Source organism: Hylobates moloch, unplaced genomic scaffold (assembly GCF_009828535.3).
Source record: "Hylobates moloch isolate HMO894 unplaced genomic scaffold, HMol_V3 SCAFFOLD_1, whole genome shotgun sequence".
NCBI classification, from domain to species: Eukaryota; Metazoa; Chordata; class Mammalia; order Primates; family Hylobatidae; genus Hylobates; species Hylobates moloch.
In genome coordinates this window covers 31543272-31566001 of record NW_026652276.1, presented here as the reverse complement: position 1 = coordinate 31566001, position 22730 = coordinate 31543272, and the positions used below count along the sequence as shown (strand labels likewise).

General features: G+C 38.0%; 1 protein-coding gene across 4 annotated transcripts in view; it reads right to left on the bottom strand.

Moving 5' to 3' along the window:
- The window catches only part of LANCL1 (LanC like glutathione S-transferase 1), a 46095-nt gene that overhangs the window by 3852 nt on the left and 19513 nt on the right, over positions 1-22730 (bottom strand). For all 4 annotated transcript variants that reach the window (XM_032754662.2, XM_032754664.2, XM_032754665.2 and 1 more), the window contains exons 4-9: positions 20190-20397; positions 6295-6430; positions 5586-5732; positions 2696-2878; positions 1089-1265; positions 263-335 (exon numbers count right to left, since the gene is read on the bottom strand). In XM_032754662.2, the coding sequence (XP_032610553.1) occupies positions 263-335; positions 1089-1265; positions 2696-2878; positions 5586-5732; positions 6295-6430; positions 20190-20397 (924 nt within the window). The remainder of the gene's footprint in view (positions 1-262; positions 336-1088; positions 1266-2695; positions 2879-5585; positions 5733-6294; positions 6431-20189; positions 20398-22730) is intronic.

Sequence of the window (22730 nt, the reverse complement as noted above, 5' to 3'; positions counted from 1 at the left end):
TGATTTATGATGGCATCTGCAAAATGCCCAACATATGCCTGGCTCCATAAAAGGGAGTCACCTGATGACTACCAGTATTGGGACTGTGGTATTACATGTGGTAATTGATTTTTAATATCGATTTAGCATATTAGGAAATAAAAACGTAGTTTAAGAATAATTATAAAATTTTTTGCTAAAACTTAAATTCAAATACATTAATTACCAAGCAGAGAAGTAGATGCTGATATTATAAGGCAAATAAATAAAGTGTACAAAATACCTTCAAAGAGAGAGAAAGGGGTGTCTGGTGTTCTGCATCCATGTTCTCCATACTCTAAGCACCATTCAGCAAACTGAAAATGAGACCAAGTTAAATAAGTATAGTGATTTCTTCCAGAGACCCCCCCAAAAGTTAAGAGGTTGTCTATACAAATTACTCTGAAAAGTCAAACACTACCTTCACATCGGAGAAAGGAGATTAATGCAGAGAAAAGGACGGTTTGAAAGAGAGTACACAGCATGGGAGGAATTTAATGAGCTGTCTGAGTCTCACGTATCTCCAACGTTATTCAAGAAGAAAGGCACAAAATCACCCTACATCTTTATTTTTTTCTCCCATTAATGCTGTTGAGTAGAATTATGTCCCTTTAAAGGAATTCTAATTTAACTGAAAAGCTTTTCAAGGTTTTCCTTAAATAACTGTATTTGTTATCCAAGACCTATGGTTTTAGGGATAAATGAATTAAATCAGATGAACTAGAACCCTTTCTACAACCTCCTGGAAGACCCGCTTTTTTTTTTTTTTTTTTGAGATGGAGTTTCACTCTTGTCACCCAGGCTGGAGTACAATGGTGTGATCTTGGCTCACTGCAACCTCCGCCTCCTGGGTTCAAGTGATTCTTGTGCCTCAGCCTCCAAAGTAGCTGGGATTATAGGCGCCTGCCACCACACCTGGCTAATTTTTTGTCATTTTAGCAGAGACCATGTTAGCCAGGCTGTCTCGAACTCCTGACCTCAGGTGATCCGCCTGCCTCGGCCTCCCAAAATGCTGAGATTACAGGTGTGAGCCACCGAGCTGCTTTCTATTTGGTGGTTCTGACTCCTACCTTACAGGCCCTATACAGGTACTTCATATCCTGCGTGAGGTTGTAGAGTGTCAGGAAGGCATAGGCATTCCCTGCAGAACCGTGGCACAGCCCATATCCCTTCTTCAGCAACCCATATTGCCAGATCACATCAGCACACTGATAGGCATCACAGAGATACTTTTCCTCTCTGAATACCTGCAGAGGCAAAGGACATGCATTTTATTATAAGGGATATAAAAGAAAGTTCCATTGATATTCCTTCCTGATAGATAAGGAGGAAAGAGGGAGATGGCTTGGCAAGAAAGGGTAAAGGATTTAGTGACAGAGGGATGTGTTATATTGCTAGTGACAATTACTAAAATCGACTAGTTTGGCTTTAAAAAAAACTGTGCATGACTATAGGTACAGTCTAAGCTTTCTGTGCATGTGTGTTTGTTTATGTGGGTGTTACTGAGGAAGCAGCATTATTTAATTTGCAACTTGCTTTTATCATGAGTGACTTTCCAAAGAACACATGCTATCTTCTTTGTAACTCTGATGCCCTCTTCACTATTAGGAAGTTTCTTTACACACTGGAGAAGAACAACTGTTCTTTATTAAATATGCAGTCAGAAAAATAGAGATAGACCTTTACAATCTTTTACTGCCTCCTATATCTTCATCAAAGACTTGGGAAATATTCTGAGTAGATATTTTTAATATCTCATTGCAACCTAAGTGTTCTTAAAAGTAGGATAAGGCGGTTTAAAAAGTTTTCTATTATTAATATATCTAATTTTCTGAAATGTAGAATATGATACACTAAAAGCTTATTTATGAGATTCCAGTGCCCAGCAATAGTCTGAAGACTTGTAATCCGTTGATTTGGCACCAATGGTCATAGATTTTTTTTTTCTCAACTAAAGCTCTTCTTTGATTGCAGTTCTGTGAGGGCATGCTTTTTATTAGTGTTATTTATGCACTACAATGGAATCATACAATATTTGTCCTTTTATATCTGTTTATTTCACTTAGCATGTTTTCACGGTTCATCCACATTGTAATATGTATCAGAAAGTCATTCTTTTAATAGAATAATAATCCATTGCATTGTGATATGTTCCATTGTATATATGACATTTTCTTTTTATTATTATTATTATTATAATACTTTAAGTTTTAGGGTACATGTGCACAATGTGCAGGTTTGTTACATATGTATCCATGTGCCACGCTGGTGTGCTGCACCCATTAACTTTATCAATTCATCTGTTGATGAGTACTTGGATTATTTTCACCTGTGGCAATTATAAATAATGCCGCTATGAATGCTGGTGTATAGCATCTGTTTGAATTCTTAGTTTTGGTTCTTTTGAGTACACACCTAGGAGTGGAACTGCTAGATAATATGCTGGATCATAAACAATATCTCATTGCAACCTAAGTGTTGTTAAAAGTAGGATATGAAACAATGCCTGCTATGGTACAGATAGATGGTGAGAATGAATTATAATTCATTTAGTAAAGTGATCTTAGGTCCCACAAGAGATTTATTTATTGTTCCTTTATGGATTAGGATAAAACTAATTTTAAATTATAAATTTTTGGTTATTTAAAAAAATTTATTTCAAAAATACACACAGTACCTTATAGGCCTGGATGAGCATGTAGATTACCCCAGGGGCGCCATGGCACCAATGGACAAGCAGATCTCGATTATCACCTATACATGGAGGGTAATTGCCAGAAGGGAATTTCAGGTGGCAGACGTAGTCTACACTGGGCTTGACCAAACTATGTAACTTCCCTTGGCTCACTTGAAGGCTGGGCTGAAAATGAGAAGGAAATTATTAGTTCTGCTGAAGCAAATAAGCCTTCCTAGGTCTCAGTATATTTAAACTAGAAAAAAAGCATGGCTAAGAGGAAATGGAAGGTCATTAAGAGGTTTTGGATTTCATCCAATTTTTCCACCTATTGGATGCCTTTATTTTAATATTTTGTGATTTCATTTAAAAATTTTAAACAATGGGACAAAGTAAAATTGCTATCAGTTAACTCTTAGGGCCTTTTGTATATATTGCTTTTCTTTTTTCTTTTTTTTTTTGAGATGGAGTTTCACTCTTGTCACCCAGGCTGAAGTGCAATGGTGCGATCTTGGCTCCCTGCAACCTCCACCTCCCGGGTTCAAGTGATTCTCCTGTCTCAGCCTCCCAAGTACTTGGGATTACAGATGCCTGTCACCATGCCTGGCTAATTTTTGTATTTTTAGTAAAGACGAGGTTTCACCATGTTGGCCAGGCTGGTTTTGAATTCCTGACCTCAGATGATCCGCCCACCTCAGCCTCCCAAAGTCCTGGGATAACAGGCATGAGCCACTGTGCTCGGCATTTTGTATATATTGTTTGTCAATATTAATTGTTATCTACATACATATAAGTAATTTTCCTAAGTCAATGCCTATGAATGTGAGTGTAAGAGAAGTTTCCCATGGTTTCAATATATAAAGCAAGCTTTAAAAGTCACAAAGAGATGTACTAGACAAACCAAGCATGACTTTTGTTATTACCTTTAGAGAAGAGATAGGTGGTATTTTCAATAGAAAAAGGGTACTAACGTTAAGAGACCTGGAATCTAGATTCCAAACTACAGCATGCCTCTAGATCAAGTCTTTTTGCAGAGGATTTAGGACTGATCTAAATGCCACATTATTTTGACATAACAACTTACAGATCCATAGGACATACTGACATACAGCATATGAGCCACCATTTTTGATACACGTTTTAGTTTCTCCTTTTGGTCCTGTTCTTAATTCAATGACTGCTAATGTCTTTAACAGATTCAAAGTGCTGTTTTGCTAGGCAAGGTGTGGGGCATGTGGTGGTGAGGGGTGGGCAGTGGTGTGAAGCACAGGCAGGAGGCGGTCATGGTGAGGTCAAAGTAACGCTGACAATACGACTTTCACAAGATTCTGAAAGTGCACTGAGTTATTTAGAAGACAGATTTCATTTTATACAAAGAATAGCATTTAAGCTCAGATTGTTACAGTAGAATGAGTGGAGTCTCCTCAAACTTGTAGGAATTACCCAACATGGCCTAAAAATAATGATGTTTTATTTTATGTTGATGAAGGGGTACCTACTAGAATAGACTTTCAGGATTAAAAATTAAATCATTTCAAAGAGATGAGAACCTGCAAATGGAAAAATCAATACTTGGGTTTTCAGAGTTCTTACTACAGCTAACATGAGGAGGCAGAGTATGTCTCCTGATTATTTGTTTCAATGAAAGTTTGATGAGGCTGTCTAGTCACTAACTATGTCTCCTGATTATTTGTTTCAATGAAATTTCGATAAGGCTGTCTAATCCTTTTTGGAGAGGGCCTCTAATATGTTTGATTCTAACTAACCTTGAAACTTCAGAAGATTCTTCTTTCCTGAAAACTTTTAGGAATCTACATTTACTACTGGGAATAGAGAGGAAGATATGTACCAGAAAAATAAAGAAATTTAAGTCTAAATGTCAACATCCTAATTATATAACCTCTAATTGAAAAGTGTAGAATACGCCAGTTAGTCTCTGATTGCCACTAACACTCAATGTGTGACTCTGCATTCAAAAGTATTAATAATCTTGAGTTTTTCAGTTCTGTTGTCCTTGTTTATTTATAGGTAGAGGGCAGGTCCAATACTGATCTTGTATTATAAGAGCCAGCTACTCAAAGAGCTGGTAGTATGTATATCCAAGCACTCCTGCTGAACACGTTAATGAAACATTTTTCTTTATGCCACAGTGTGCCTTGGGAAGGTGACAGGGGTACTCTGCTGCCATTAAAAATCAATTGTCTTTGCCATGAATTCTTATTCAGAAGTGCCAATTTCTCCTTAAGGAGTGCTTCATAAGTCCCCCAAAATGATGCTCTCCTGAGAAGTCCTCTTCTGATCTCTCCCAAGTTATGTTTGCTGCAGTAAATTCTATCTGTCTTTAGTCTATTTGACTTTGGTTGATGTGCCCCAATAGTATTAGATCCTAAGAACTGTTGGGTAGAGCATATTCAGCTGTTTTTCAGGTAAGTAAAAGTCTCCTCAGCTTTGCTCTCTAAGTGAGCATTAGGCAACAAGCGCTCATTTGTTTTCTATTGATTTTGTTCTTATTCCTGGAATTTGTTGGAATCAGTTGTGCCTTTTAATGTGGAATAATATTTTTAATTCAAAGCACTGGCTGAAAGAGCAGAGGCACTTCATACAGAATTATAAGTCAAAATACTTTAGTCTGCACAAGTGGCACTCAGTGGGCAAGTAGGTCACCTGCAAATCAAACATCATCTCAAAATGCAGGGCCTTTAATGTTTATGCACTTTTAAAGGCACCTTCGTAAACATTACTTTTGTTAGTCTACGACAAGTAATTACAAGGAGATTACTGTAATGCAGAGGTTGACAGAATGACAAACTAGAACTAGAATATCTGTTTTCTCACCCATTATAGTACATGGGTCAGGAAGGACATTTTAAAGTTTCACCATAATCACCCTTACCTGCATCAGGTAGTAATAAATTCCAGCCAGGCCATGAGCAGCCCCTACATAATATTCCTGGTACCATTCATACATCAGTGGAGACTTTGCCGTGAAGTTTCTCTTCCTAGCTAGGTTTTCTCCAGAGGTTAAAATTGTTTCACAAATCTACAGGGAGAAAAACCAACCAAAATAACAAGTTAACTGAACAAAAACCTTCCTGGAGGGGTAAAGACTTTTTTGCTAAGAGGTACTGGAGAACATGACAAATTAGACACCAGCTTATAGCCAGGGAAAGGCACAGTTTAATTCTCCATCAGAGAAGTGTGTGGGACTATATTTAGCCTAGAAGGGGGAGGGCATAGAGGATCTTGAGCTCTTTGCATTACAGTTTACAAGAGTTCACCTGTCAAAGAAAAGCATAAACTCCTCTAGGCACCACCAAAGGAGATCCTCCATCTGGGAGGTGAAATTTGGCTCTAATCCTCTTTGGAGAGGGCCTCTAAATTCTGAAATGGAGCAAACTGGCCTTCTGACTCTGAGTCAGAAATGTTTCCAACAGCACTCCGTAGAAAGCTATTGGTTCTTGGACTGTGCCCAACCTTTAGAGGTCCAGATATACCTTCCTTTATATGGAATGTGCTAACTACAGAGGCACAAACAATAGTTTAGGCAGGTAGTAAGTAAATGGGATCCTAAAAAGACTCCTGAAAACACAAAAACGTGGTACCTGCTGAATATGGCTTCGAGGAATCTTTTCCACTCCAAAGTTCTTATTGACAAAAAGAAGAGCATAGATGTAGCCTATTCGCCCATAGAGCATTTCATTTGGAGCATGAGGATCAATCTTATTTAGGTGAATTAGCCTAAAAATAAAAATACATGCCCAAAATAATTTGAAAGGAACCAGGTATTGGGGTATACTTAACAATGGTACATTGAAAAAATATACATGCACACAAAGTATGTATTTATACATATATAATATCTATCTATAGAACAGTCACGGTTCACAGATTAGCCCTCTATTAAATTTTTTCACTTAACAATGAAACTGACAAATACATTCATAAAATGAAAGAATACAAATGTATGGCTGAGGCTATCTGAAATCTCCCTAGTTCCTCATGGAGGCAGGCCCTAAGGCGAGTATTTTAGCAGTTGGGGTCAGAGAAGCCAAGAACTGCTGGCTCTTAGGGCATTTAGCCCGGAGAAAGGACTAAGTCAACACTCAAATGGCCCATCATCTCCTTCCTTGGTTAATTTCTTAATGTGTCACCAGGCCTACCTGAAGTAGGTCTCATCTACCGCAGTCAATAATACATGTAAATTTTTTTTTTTTTGAGACAGTTTTACTCTTCTTGCCCAGGCTGGAGTGCAATGGCGTGATCTCGGCTCACCGCAACCTCCGCCTCCCAGGTTTAAGCGATTCTCCTGCCTCATCCTCCCGAGGGGCTGGGATTATAGGTACACACCACTACACCTGGCTAACTTTGTATTTTCAGTAGAGACGAGATTTCTCCATGTTGGTCAGACTGGTCTCCAATTCCCGACCTCAGGTGATCCGCCTGCCTCAGCCTCCCAAAGTGCTGGGATTACAGACGTGAGCCACTGCAACTGGCCAATACATGCAAATATTAATAGTACAGAGGTGTCAGTCAAGTCTCCATCTCCTCAGTCTCCCAGCCTTCTAGTTCTCCTCAGAAATCACCACAGTTACCATTTTTTTTGTGTGTATTCCTAGATTTTATGTACACATAAGCATAAATATACATATGTATAAATATTCTACAGCTTGCTATTTAACAATACATCTTGACAATGGTTCCATAACAGCACACAGAGTAGTCACGTTCTTTGTAATACTTGCATAGAACCCCACTGAATGAATGTATTATAGTTCATTCAATCCCTACGGATAGACTCAGTTCAGCTTCTCAGAAAAAGTTACTTTCAGTTCTGGTTTCAGGTAAGATGGAGCAAGCATGCTCTGCACCTTGTGTCTCCCTCAAAATGTGGCTCTAAAACCTGGACAGGATAGAGCAGCTATCTGAGGTCTCTGAAAAGCAAACGGTAACATGCAAAAACGGGAAGAGGACAGGAATCTGAAGTAGCACCAAACCAGTGGTGAGTTTACCATTTTTTCTCTCTGGTATTCCCCTGGTCTGAACTCAATACAGCCCAAAACCCAAAAGTAGGCACAAGTAGGCTGATAGAGACCCAGCAGAAGCCCTCTAGTGCTGTCTGAACAAAGAGAACTCCTAATATCAGAGAGAATGGGTTAACCCTCCATTTTTCTTTATTTTCCTTTTCTCAGTTCTCTTGTGCCCCAAGCTGCAAGCAATCTCATGCTGGGCGCAGGTGAGAAGACAAGGGGAGCCCTGGGAGCCTAAACTCTGAGGGAGGGAAATTTCCCCACAGATTGGAGGAGCTGCCTTAGGAGGAACAGTCTTAGGAGGGGGTTATAAGACCCCACTGCTTTACTTCCCTGTCCTCCACATCACCTGGCCCCAGATGCATGCATAGTCATAGACATGGCACAGCAGGGTCATCAAAGCCCCAGCCTTTTCATCAGAGACCAAAAGGGGAAGCCTCAGGAACCAGCAAGTAGGGGAGAAGATCACAGAGGGAAGTCAGTTTAGGAAAGTAACCATCTTTGGTAGTTTTACCTCTGAGAATGTTCCCTTTTTGCGGAGAGGGGAGTGGGCAGCAAATATGATAGGGAAGACAAATGTCCTTGCTACTTCAGATTTTTTGTCACATGAAATTTTGAAGTGCATCTCAATCATCCCTAAATTAGCCTATAAATTTGATATGATCCCATTTAAGTTAAAACATTTTAATTTTTGGTGAAACTTAACAAAATGATATTAGCACAAAGAGCCAATGAAACTCTGGAAGAAAGTAGTAATGAGACTTTCTAGCCCTAACAAATGTTATCAGGTAGCTTTCGACACTAAATCTTTGTTCTTAAAATTTTTCATCTGTGAAACAAATAGTCCCTTCCGGTTTAGAAATTATCTTGTTTATCTATATGGAAATTTAATTTTAAAGTAGTTAAGCAGAAGCAGTGTGCCGTGCCTGTGCATGTCTGTCATCTAACTTCAGTCTATACACTAGGGATGGTTAATTGGCATTTGAAGTAACAAACATCAGGTCCCTCCAACCCCCGCCCCAAAGTGATGTATTTGAAGTACTCTAAGCAGCAGTCAACATTCAGAGGTACTCAGCACTGAAGTGCCTCTTTTTCATATAGGAACTTTATCAAAATCTACACCAGAGAATTTGTTATTATTAAGGAATGATAGAAAATGGTTTTTCATTGGTGGAGTGAGTGGTAAAGATGGGCTGGAGGTTTGGGAGATGGTACGGGCTTTCCCACTCTTTGATGAATAAAGTCTAAGAAGGGCTTGAGGGCAATGCGACTTTCTCTGAGCTACAAAAACAAGGTAGGAGACTGTATGTATGTATGTATGTATGTATGTATGTCTAAACAGTATCTTCTAAAGAGTATCTTCTTCCTAAAGTGTTTGCACAGTTGGCAGAATTGGGCACCCACTTGTGCTTTCATTTGAACATACTCAGAAGGTAGGGGTACAGCTGAGGGGGTTTACAGCCTCTACTGCCAATCTCTGGAGACCACCAATATTTACAACAAAAACAAACAAAATCAAACAAAATCTCAAGCAAACAAAAACCTAACAATTGTTACCACCAGGCTATAGATACAGTGAGTGAAAACATCCTAGCTCAGCAGGGAGAGCAGATATGAAAGAGAACAATCTTCCTCTCCCATCTCCCTCTCCACTACTTCCACACGCTTGTGGTGAGGGGGGAGAAAACATTTAAAATGAAGAGGATAGGTTTTAAATAAGCAGAATGAGATGACTTTAGTGAGTGAAAGTGGCTGACAATTATGAAAGAAAGACTGAGAGAAACTTATGAAGGAGTCTTTAAGGGAACTGCAGGAAACGAGGGGTTGAAAACACATGGCTAGTTGCAGTTAGTGAAAAAGTTTAAACTTTTTCATATTATTTCCTCATCAAATTGAGGCAACTCAAATTAGTTAAATATGCAAATGCTGGCTCATCCATTTTTTTCTTCTACAAATATAGGCAACAATTCATAGTGAAACAGTGGTTATCTTAGGAAGAGATATACTGAGAAACAGATAACCAAGAAACTTGGCTAGAGGTTTCTTCCCTTTTTCTTCTAATACATTTTCTTGTATACTTTGACCTTTTTAAAACAACAGGGCTTATGGATAGAATTATGGGCCATTTTGTTTTCTACTTCGATACCATATATATCTACACAAACACGCTCCCTTAATTTTTAAAAGTAATTTTTAATTTTTTAATAAGAATTTTAAATTTTAATAAAAACATTTAAGAATTTTAAATTTTTAATAAAAACATTTATTAAGAATTTTTTTTCTCATGCCAGAACTGGGAGCTCAGCAATGTTGGGGCCATAAGAAAACAAAATCTGTTTATTAGATACAAACTCAACTGTTACAGTAAACAATGAATATCTCAAGTTTGATATGAACCTATTTTTAATATAAAAGTGTCAAATTATATAGAATTTCAATATAAAGTACTTTTGATTTACTTTTGCAAAGACTGAAAGAACTATGCAAAAAAAATACTGTAATTTTTTTTAAACACACACTGCTCTATGGAAGTCTTACACAGAATTACTGCATTGATTCCAATGATATTCCAACTGAAATAAAATATTTGAACCATGGCATTAACTCCATTCCTTTTTTGCCAATGTTATGACATACATTACCACTAGGTGGCGATATATAATTAGCATTCCATTTACTTTGCAGCCAAACATATTTGCATTTGGAACATTCAAAGTAGGTAGCAAATGCTTTTCAAATATTTATCTAAAATACAGTATTGCTCAGAGCATCTTATTAAAACAATACAGTTTAGGGTAATAAAGGAAGTATATCCCTTTTTTTCTGGATTTGAATTCAAATCACTAAAATTCATTAGTTGGGTTCGATGATTACTAGGACTTAACTGCAAGTTGTACATGCTATATTCTCAAGATAAAATAAAGAAATGATATCACTGATAAATCATAATGGTTATTTTATGTGTTTTCAGAAACTCTCAAACTAACAACCACTTTGTTGCGGCTCCATTTATTTGTTTTGATATGTTGATATTAATGCAACCCATCTTTAGAAGAGATAAGCAAGTCACTGAAATGTCACTGAATGAAGAATAAAGACACACAAACAGGATAGTTCTGTTCCACTCCTCACAGTACTTCCTCAGGGTGTTACTGGGGAGAGTTTCTGGCCTTGTATTATCAAAAGGTTTGTAACTTTAAAAACAGATGTCCAGTGTCTGGGCAGGGCATCTCTGAAAAAAAGGCAGCAGCCCCAGTCAGGGGCTTATAGATAAAACCCCTATCTCCCTAGGACAGAGCACCTGGGGGAAGGGGTGGCTGTGGGCACAAGTTCAGCAGACTTAAACATTCCTGCCTGCCGGCTCTGAAGAGAGCAGTGGATCTCCCAGCACAGTGCTCGAGCTCTGCTGAGGGACAGACTGTCTCCTCAAGTGAGTCCCTGCCCCCCTGCCTCCTGACTGGGAGATAGCTCCCAGCAGGGGTCGACAGACACCTCGTACAAGAGAGCTCTGGCTGGCATCTGGCAGGTGCCCCTCTGGGAAAAAGCTTCCAAAGGAAGAAACAGGCAGCAATCTTTGCTCTTCTGGAGGCTCCACTGGTGATACCTAGGAAAACAGCGTCTGGAGTGGACCTCCAGCAAACTCTAGCAGACCTGCAGCAGATGGGCCTGTTAGAAGGAAAACTAACAAACAGAAAGGGATAACAGCAATATCAACAAAAAGGACATCCACTCAGAAACCCCATCTGAAGGTCACCAGCGTCAAAGACCAAAGGTAGACAAATCCACGAAGATGGAGAGAAACCAGTGCAAAAAGGCTGAAAATTCCAAAACTAGAATGCTGCTTCTCCTCCAAAGGATCACAACTCCTTGCCAGCAAGGGAACACAACTGGGTGGAGAGTGAGTTTGATGAATTGATGGAAGTAGGCTTCAGAAGGTGGGTAATAACAAACTCCCCTGAGCTAAAGGAGCATGTTCTAACCAAATGCACGGAAGCTAAGACCCTTGAAAAAAGGTTAGAGGAATTGCTAACTAGAATAACCAGTTTAAGGAAGAACATAAATGACCTGATGGAGCTGAAAAACACAGCACAAGAGCTTTGTCAAGCATACACAAGTATCAATGGCCGAATTGATCAAGCAGAAGAAAAGATATCAGAGATTGAAGATCAATTTGATGAAATAAAGCATGAAGACAAGGTTAGAGAAAAAATAATAAAAAGGAACAGAAGCCTCCAAGAAATAATGGACTATGTGAAAAGACCAAACCTACATTTGGTGTACCTGAAAGCGACGGGGAGAATGGAACCAAGTTGGAAACACTCTTCAGGATATTATCCAGGAGAACTTCCCCAACCTAGCAAGACAGGCCAACATTCACATTCAGGAAGTAGAAAGCACCACAAAGATACTCCTTGAGAAGAGCAACCCCAAGACACATAATCGTCAGATTCACCAAGGTTGAAATGAAGGAAAAAGTGTTAAGTGCAGCCAGAGAGAAAGGTCGGGTTACCCACAAAGGGAAGCTCTCTATGGATCTCTATGCAGAAACCCCACAAGCCAGAAGACAGTGGGGGCCAATATTCAACATTCTTAAAAGAATTTTCAACCTAGAATTTTATATCCAGCCAAACTAAGCTTCATAGGCAAAGGAGAAATAAAATCCTTTACAGACAAGAAAATGCTGAGAGATTTTGTCACCACCAGGCCTGCCTTACAAGAGCTCCTGAAGGAAGCACTCAACATGGAAAAGAACAACTGGTACCAGCTACTGCAAAAACATACCAAATTGTGAAGACCACTGACACTATGAAGAAATTGCATCAACTAAGGGGCAAAATAACCAGCTAGCATCATAATGACAGGATCAAATTCACACATAACAATATTAACCTTAAATGTAAATGAGCTAAATGCCCCAGTTAAAATACACAGACCGGCAAACTGGATAAAGAGTCAAGACCCATGGGTATGCTGTATTCAGGAGACCCATCTCATGTGCAAAGACACACATAGGCTCAAAATAAAGGGATGGAGGCATATTGACCAAGCAAATGGAAAGCAAAGAAAAAAACCGGGGTTGCAATCCTAGTCCCTGATAAAACACTTTAAACCAACAAAGATCAAAAGAGACAAAGAAGGCCATTACATAATGGTAAAGGGATCAATGCAACAAGAGCTGAATATCCTAAATGTATATGCACCCAATACAGGAGCACCCAGATTCATAAAGCAAGTTCTTAGAGACCTACAAAGAGACTTAGACTCCCACACAATAATAATGGGAGACTTTAACACCCCACTGCCAATATTAGACAGATCAACGAGCAGAAAATTAACAAGGATATTCAGGACTTAAACTCAGCTCTGGACCAAGCAGACCTAATAGACATCTATAAAACTCTCCACCCCAAATCAACAGAATGTACATTCTTCTCAGCACATCACACTCATTCTAAACTTGACCTCATAATTGGAAGTAAAACACTCCTCAGCGAATGAAAAAGAATGGAAATCGTAACAGTCTCTCAGGCCATAGTGCAATCAAATTAGAACTCAGGATCAAGAAACTCACTCAAAACCGCACAACTACACAGAAATTGAACAACCTGCTCCTGAATGACTACTGGGTAAATAACGAAACTAAGGCAGAAATACATAAGTTCTTTGAAACCAATGAGAACAAAGACATAGTGTACCAGAATCTCTGGGATACAGCTAAAGCAGCGTTTAGAGGGAAATTTATAGCACTGAATGCCCACAAGAGAAAGCAGGAAAGATCTAAAATAGACACCCTAACATCACAATTAAAAGAACTAGAGAAGCAAGAGCAAACAAATTCAAAAGCTAGCAGAAGACAAGAAATAAGTAAGATGAGAGCAGAACTGAAGGAGATAAAGACATGAAAAACCTTTCAAAAAAAAATCAATGAATCCCAGAGCTGGTTTGGTTTTTTGAAAAGATCAATAAAATAGATAGACCACTAGCTAGACTAATAAGAAAAGAGAGAAGAATCAAATAGGCACAATAAAAAATGATAAATGGGGATATCATCACTGATCCCACAGGAATACAAACTACCATCAGAGAATACTGTAAACATCTCTATGCAGATAAACTAGAAAATCTAGAAGAAATGGATAAATTCCTTGACACATACACCCTCCCAAGACTAAACCAGGAAGAAGTTGAATCCCTGAATAGACCAATAACAAGTTCTGAAATTGAGGCAGTAATTAATTAATAGCCTACCAACCAAAAAAAGTCCAGGACCAGACAGATTCATAGCCGAATTCTACCAGACGTACAAGGAGGAGCTGGTACCATTCCTTCTGAAACTATTCCAAACAAGAAAAAAAGGGACTCCTCCCTAACTCATTTTATGAGGCCAGCATCATCCTGATACCAAAACCTGGCAGAGACACAACAAAAAAAGAAAATTTCAGGCCAATATCCCTGAAGAACATCAATATGAAAATCCTCAGTAAAATACTGGCAAACCGAATCCAGCAGCACATCAAAAAGCTTATCCACCACGATCAAGTCAGCTTCATCCATGGGATGCAAGGCTGGTTCAACATATGCAAATCAATAAATGTAATCCATCACATAAACAGAACCAAAGACAAAAACCACATGATTATCTCAATAGATGCAGAAAAGGCCTTCAACAAAAGTTCAACAGCCCTTCATGCTAAAAACTCTCAATAAACTAGGTATTGATGGAATGTATCTCAAAATAGTAAGAGCTATTTATGACAAGCCCACAGCCAATATCATACTGAATGGGCAAAAACTGGAGGCATTCCCCTTGAAAACTAGCACAAAACAAGGATGCCCTCTTTTACCACTCCGATTCAACATAGTATTGGAAGTTCTGGCCAGGGCAATCAGGCAAGAGAAAGAAATAAAGGGTATTCAAATAGGAACAGATGAAGTCGAATTGTCTCTATTTGCAGATGACATGATTGTATATTTAGAAAACCCCTTCATCTCAGCCCAAGATCTCCTTAAGCTGATAAGCAAAGTCTAGGATACAAAATCAATGTGCAAAAATCACAAGCATTCCTATACACTAATAATAGACAAAGAGCCAAATCATGGGTGAACTCCCATTCACAATTGCTACAAAGAGAATAAAATACCTGGGAATACAACTTACAAGGGATGTGAAGGACCTCTTTAAGGAGGACTACAAACCACTGATCAAGGAAACAAGAGAGGATACAAACAAATGGAAAAACATTCCATGCTCATGGATAGGAAGAATCAATATTGTGAAAATGACCACACTGCCCAAAGTAATTTATAGATTCAATGCTATCCCCATTAAGCTACCACTGACTTTCTTCACAGAATTAGAAAAAACTACTTTAAATTTCATATGGAACCAAAAAAGAGCCTGCATAGCCAAAAGAATCCTAAGCAAAAAGAACAAGGCTGGATGCATCATGCTACCTGACTTCAAACTATACTACAAGGCTACAGTAACCAAAACAGCATGGTACTGGTACCAAAACAGATATATAGACCAATAGAACAGAACAGAGGCCTCAGAAATAACACCACACATGTACAGCCATCTGATCTTTGACAAACCTGACAAAAATAAGCAATGGGGAAAGGATTCCCTACTTAATAAATGGTGCTGGGATAACTGGCCAGCCATATGCAGAAAACTGAAACTGGACCTCTTCCTTATACTTTATACAAAAATTAACTCAAGATGGATTAAAGACTTAAATGTAAGGCCTAAAACCATAAAAACCCTAGAAGACAACCTAGGCAATACCATTCAGGACATAGGCATGTGCAAAGACTTCATGACTAAAACACCAAAAGCAATGGTAACAAAAGCCAAGATTGACAAATGGGATCTAATTAAACTAAAGAGCTTCTGCATATCAGAAGAAACTATCATCAGAGTGAACATGCAACCTACAGAATGGGAGAAAATTTTTGCAATCTATCCATCTGACAAAGGGCTAACATCCAGAATCTACAAATTTACAAGAAAAAAAAAAAACATAACTCCATCAAAAAGTGGGCAAAGGATATGAACAGATACTTCTCAAAAGAAGACATTTATGTGGCCAACAAACATATGAAAAAAAAGCTCATCATCACTGGTCATTAGAGAAATGCAAATCAAAACCACAATGCGATACCATCTCATGCCAGTTAGAACGGCGATCATTAAAAAGTCAGGAAACAACAGATGCTGGACAGGATGTGGAGAAATAGTAATGCTTTTACACTGTTGGTGGGAGTGTAAATTAGTTCAACCATTGCGGAAGACAGTGTGGCGATTCCTCAAGGATCTAGAACCAGAAATACCATTTGACCAGCAATTCCATTACTGGGTATATACCCAAAGGATTATAACTTATTCTACTATAAAGACAAATGCACACGTATGTTTATTGCAACACTGTTAACAATAGCAAAGACATGGAACCAACCCAAATGTCCGTCAAAGATAGACTGGATAACGAAAATGTAGCACATATACAACGTGGAATACTATGCAGCCATAAAAAAGGATGAGTTCATGTCCTTTGCAGGAACACAGATGAAGCTAAAAGCCATCATTCTCAGCAAACTAACACAAGAACAGAAAACCAAACACCGCATGTTCTCACTTATTAAGTGGGAGCTGAACAATGAGAACACATGGACACGGGGAGGGGAACATCACACACCGGGGCCTGTCAGGGGGTGGGGGACTAGGGGAGGGATAGCATTAGGAGAAATACTTAATGTAGATGACAGGCTGATTGGTGCAGCAAACCACCATGGCACCTGTATACCTGTGTAACAAACCTGCATGTTCTACACATGCACCCTGGAACTTAAAGTATGACAACAAAAAAGGAAAGTAGAAGCATAAGCAATGATTTTTACAAGCCATAATAATAGGTAACATTTATAAGCACTTCTTCAGTTTAGGTGCCATAATTTATGCTAAGTGATTTCCATCAATTATCTCAAATAAATAATCTGTACAACATTCCTTATCCCTATTTTACAGATGACAGACTGAGGTTTAGAGTAATTTACCCAAGATCACACAGTAGGGAGTACAGATGGAATTCCAAAGCCCCCATAGCACTCACAGCCCCACACTGGCTATATAGGCTCCAGGCTCCCCTCTCCAGAACCTACTAAATAGCCTTTTAAAAATTCCTTTTCTGAGATAAAAAAGAAATGTGGTATATACATACAATGGAATATTATTCAGTCATTGAAAGGGACGAAGTTTTGATACATTCTATAACGTAGATAAACCTTGAAGACACTATGCTAAATGGAGTAAGCCAGACACAAAAGAACAAATGTATAATTCCACTTATATAAAATATCTAAAATAAGCAAATTCATAGAGAAAGTAGAATATAGATTACCAGGGGATGACAGTATGGGGCATGGGGAATTACTTTCTAATGGGTACAGAGTTTCTGTTGGAGTAATAAAACATTTTTTGAAAATAAATAGTGCCGATGGTTGTACAACACTGAATATAATTAATGCTAATGAATTGTACATTTAAAAATGGTTAAATTGCAAATTTTATGTTATGTATATTTTACCACAATAAATATTTTTAAATCCCTTTTCTTATTAAAAAAAAAAAAAAGATGTCCATTACTGACTTGTCACACTACAAGAAGGGAGGTTATACATTTCTGGACCAGGAAGCTAGAGGGATTCATCATTCTAAGTACTGGCCCCAAAGCACTATATATGTCAGGTTGGCCATCTAATTGGGAAGAGGCAACACACACTATTTATGTTGTGGCACCGATGTGTAGAAGTGGGTGGGATGAAAACAGATCTGACAAGTATCAGGCAGTAGAACAAATTAGTGCAATGTATTGTCCTCCCCTCCACTCCTGAGCCATTTGTAGGACAGTTTGAACATGAACATACACACACACCCTCCTTTTCGGGAGTTACAGATCCCTTTAAGAAAAGCAAAAATGCTCTCTCCTTGCTGAATATAATTTGGGGGTTTTATACACTTCCAGAAACCCTAAGATTCTCAGAGGCCCAAGGTTAAGAATATTTCCTTGGATTTCAATTTCTTTAAGGATTAGACTTTTGATGATCTCAAAGGACTGTTTGGTCTCTAAAACTTAAAAATTATGCTTTTGAAAGAACATTACATTAGGAAAATGTAGAAAAAGCAAGCTAGGTAGAATATGATGTTGGCAATGAAGCACAACAAAGGCAATACACAGAGAATGTTGAGTGTGGGATCTCAAAAGGTCTGTAAAATGAGAAAAAAGGTTTAGTAAAAAGTTAAAAGTTTACTAAATAACTGATATTAAATAATTTTGGATTTCTTGAAATTAAGTCAAATTTCTAGATTTTTCCTTTGAAAAGATAAAGCAAACTCTGTAACTTACAAATCATTCCAAGTCATTCTTTTTCTGTTTTGTATAAAATAAAAAATCTGAAAAAATCAAAGCTATAGCCACAAATAGTGTATTTTCCTATTATACTCACATACTATATTTTTAACCTTAAGAAGCCTACTGGCTATAAATACTGTCGAAATGTCAAAATTTAAAAAGGTAAATGACAAAAACACCTTTAGTACCAACATACAAAAACAACAAAAATCTTAGCATACTCTTACAAGCATTTTAATTTTAATACACTAATATTGATATTGTACCATTTCCCAAAAAGTGTGTTAGAATAGGCCCTCAAGATTTCATGAAGAAGAGGGTCGTATAGGTGAGTTAACATTGGCAAGTGCTGCTCCCTAGAGTTGCTGTGTTGTCCCCAGCTATAAAAGCTACAGAAGACTCTAAGCAGCCGGTAAAGACACATATTTCATTTTGTTTAATTAGTGCTTTGATACAAATTCCCATCTGTTTAAATCTATGAATCTTGGTCTCATTGAACACATTAACATTTCTCACATAGCAAACTATTAAAATGTGGCTGTGCATATTTTGGAAAGGCTGGCATTATATATAGAATATTGGGAGCACTACAATTTATCTGATGGTACTTAACAGTGATTCACTGAGTGACAGTATCTTGTGGACCTCTAAAGCAGTTGTTCACTGATGGCTTTAAACATCAGCTATGTAAAAAAAATTAAAAGGTAGTCTCTGTGTTTCAAATTTAGGTGAGTATGGAACAGTTTTTGTATTGGCAAGTCTTATGCAAGTCAGCTACTATGGAAGGAACACACTTTAATTAAACTTTGGGGGAAATCACTGTTTTGTTTCATCTTTCATTTTGGTCGAGCTTGGTGACAGGTTTTATATTAAAATCTTCTCAGCTCTGGAGTGGAAAGTTCAGTTTTTTTCCTCTAGATGCACTAAGTAATGTGTTTTTAAAGTTATACTATGTAATGTCTAGCCCCTAAGAAATGTAGCATAGGCATGTATTTAAAAAAAAGTGTTTTGAAGTATATGTCAATTCAGAAAATGATCCAATATAATGATTCCCAAATCATTTTGGGTGGAGCAAAAGACTCCCACCCCTTCTTTTTGTTATAATTTCCAGTGGAAAAAGTTACAATAAGAAAATATCACTGTATGGGAAAAAATTGGGAGAGAAGGGAGATATGCACACACACACACACACACACACACACACACACACGCCTAAACAATAGGGGTATAAATCATTCCTTTTTTGAATACAGCACTATCATATTTTAAAAAGTCCAAAAAGCCTGTTGTTGAAATATACACCAGCAAACAGTATAAGATTAGCCAACTGATCCTAGACAAACTAAATTGGTGATGGTAATGCCATCCTAACAGTAATCTATAAGAAAGAATAGTGGGAATCAAACACCATGGTCAACTAAGGGACAGACACTAGTTAAAACGTTGTTGGGGTGTTAGCACGTGCAGTGGGAGCCTAAGAGCGATGCATGCAGAGTCGCATGGCAGCCAGGGTTCTTAGAACTCCGAAAGAGTGCTTAATAAACTCTGGTAAGGCAACAATTATAGTCTATTAGTACAAACATTTAATAATTCTTCATAATTCACCAGCTTCTAGCGGACCACCATAATTTATACCAAAATGAAAATCAGGATGTGCATGTCATTGCCTCTAAGAAAGGCTGTTTTGAATCAGTCTGTGGTCCCTTAGAAGGACTCTCCCAGCCCACCTGTAGGAACTGAACTGCATTTCCTTGAATTACAGATCTTGGATAGCACTTTGGATTAGTAATCATATGTTAAGGCTTTTGATCTCGTTTACATTGTTGAACTGATATTTAATCTGGAACATGACAGTGTCTTTTATCTTGCACTAAAATAGGGGTTATAATCATTGTTCCTTAACTACAACACAGGAATAATATGAGAATTGATCAAATGACAGCAGTGAGATTTATCTGCTAAGAGAAAAGGAAACTCACTAGAATGTTCTTTTGTTAACACATGCAGAATTAATACATAATAATGTCTAGAAAATAATCCTCATATAGAAACGATTACCGTGTGATGCAATCTTCTGCCTGCTTCTCATTGTTCATCTGGTGATACAGCACAGCAGCCACTGCCAGGGGGCCTGCATCCCCGCAAAGGAAGGTGATGGAACGCTTGGTTAAGCAGTTCAGACTTTGCTTTACATAGCCATGTGCTAACTGTAGGTAGGCAGGGTCCCCAAATACATCATAAAGATGTAAGTAAAGCACAGCAATACCTGAAAAAGAAAAAGAAAACAATGTAAAGATGAGGAAAGGCAGTTATTTTATTATTTTTGGCATGGTGTCTACTCAGCAGCGATTTTTGATAACCTATAGCAAATATATTAATGATCTGGAAGTTTGGGTGACTTTAATTCTAGGCTCAGCTCTATTAGTAAGCAACTCTACGAACCAGCATAAGCCAACCACTTACTTGTCCTCAGTTTCCTCATTATGAAAACTCTATTAAATAATAAGGTCTCTAAGGCTCTGGCCAATAAAGAGACACACAGCCTATTATTAGTCTTTGTTGTACTCTAGTTATTGTGTTAATGTATTCTTCTTGATGGCAAAATGATGTGTCATTAAACTAGGGTTCCAAATAAATGTAATCAATTTACCAATAATTATTTAATAAGAAATGGTTTGTTGTGAACTAAAGAAATTCAAAGACTAGGGAATGAAAACTTCAATTTTTCTTTACGTAGAAGTTTGTTTTGTGTGTGTGTGTGTGTGTGTTTTCGTGAAAAGGTAGTTCATGTAACCAAATCCCCTGCCTCCGTATCCTTCCAGGCAGGGATTATAAGAAAGTTATTTGATAGCTGAGAAAAAATATTCAACCGCTCGATTTTTTTCGCTGTCGAGGACCCCCCTACTTTGGTAACTGTAATGTAAAAGCCACCAATGACTTTTGCCTTGGGCTTTACTCGATCAGTTTCTTACCCTACTCTTGAAGCCTGAAATATGTAATAGAGGCATTGTCTGCATGTCCTTTTTTCAAATGCCTGTCACAGTGGAAAGAGCCCTCCCTCTGAAGCCAACTGGTCTCAGGGCAGGCTCAAAGATGTGGAGTAGGAAGCCTGCCTGCCTGCCTGCCTGCAGCATTTCCAGAAACCCATTTTTTCCCTTGAAGTACATTTTCCATCTCATTTGCCATTTTTAGAAGACACAGAACCTCTGTTTAAATTTAAATTAATAGAGCCAATCTTCACGGATTTCAATGCAGTAAAAACGCTGTCTGCAAAATTACTTTCCCTGTACTGAGGACAATTTTAAATTTAGATAGTTTTCTCATTTTGCATGGGTAATCTCCAAAGCTTTGTGCTACAGACAATTCAATTTCACATGTATATTAAGGCCAAATTCTCATTTCCTGCCAAAGTTAATAACCTTGACTGCTCTTTCAAAGTGGCTTGGTGTTAGTAATCCCACAAGCTGATGATCAGATGCACCAACGCTTAAGGTTTGTAGACAAGTGTACAAAACCTTGTGTGTAGGTAAGAAAAAAAAAATCCCCTTTTCACAAATGATTGATGTCAAGAGCTTCTTCTAAAATTAGGTCCTTAATAGGCTTCATCTCCATCCATATCACGCATCTGCAGGTGATCCATTTAAACTGTTACCCTTTCATTTTGCCCTCCTATTCCCATTGCTGCCTGAACTCTCCTAATTAAGTTATGTAAGCACCAAAGCCAGATAATGACAAGATGGAGATCTGAGAAAATAAAAAGTGATTAAACACAATCCCAATGATTGTTTTTCTTTCAGATCTTTGTCTCTCATTAGCAACAATTCCTCTTGGCTTAACAATCTAACAAACAAAACCTATTAAGGCTTGCAATTGTAAGATTTGGTGTATTTCTCATGAAAAACAGGTAATCATTTCTCAAGTCTCACAAGAGTACATTTGGATTAAAACTTTCTTTTTGATAGGCAGAGAATTATCTTTCTAGTTTCTGGGATTCCACAACCTCATGTTCCAGTTCTCCCCTACCTCTCACGTGGGCCTCTGGGTCTGTGGATTTTGATAAGCAATCTACAGACGATAGTTTACTGTGTCTACATTCCCTGTCACAGAACATCCATGGAGGAAAAGGACTTTAAGTGGTGAGTGCTGCTGCCAATTAGAAAAAGTTTCCTGCACATGCTTATTATAAATCAGGTCAGGAAAATAAGACAAAATGTATTACGTCACAGACATTTAATACCTCATCAGTATTTTATATAATAGAAAATAATAGAATGTGCCCTAATGACAGAAAAAAGGGAGGACTGCTTGTGGCCAAATGTCTTAAACCTGATCTTTATGATCCTCAACCGTTGACAATAACCATGCATATACCACCACCTTTGAATCAATACCAAAGACTCAGGGATGGTTGGCAAGGTGGGAAATAAAAACATAACTTCACAGGCTTTGCAGGGAAAATTCACCCAGTCCTAATACATACTCGTGGGCCTGGCTTCAGTCAATGCCTTAAGAAATGCCTTCAAATGCAATGTTTATCAAAATATATATGTTCTTCATGGAAAAAATTATACAGTACTGAAAGATCTAATATGCAAAACA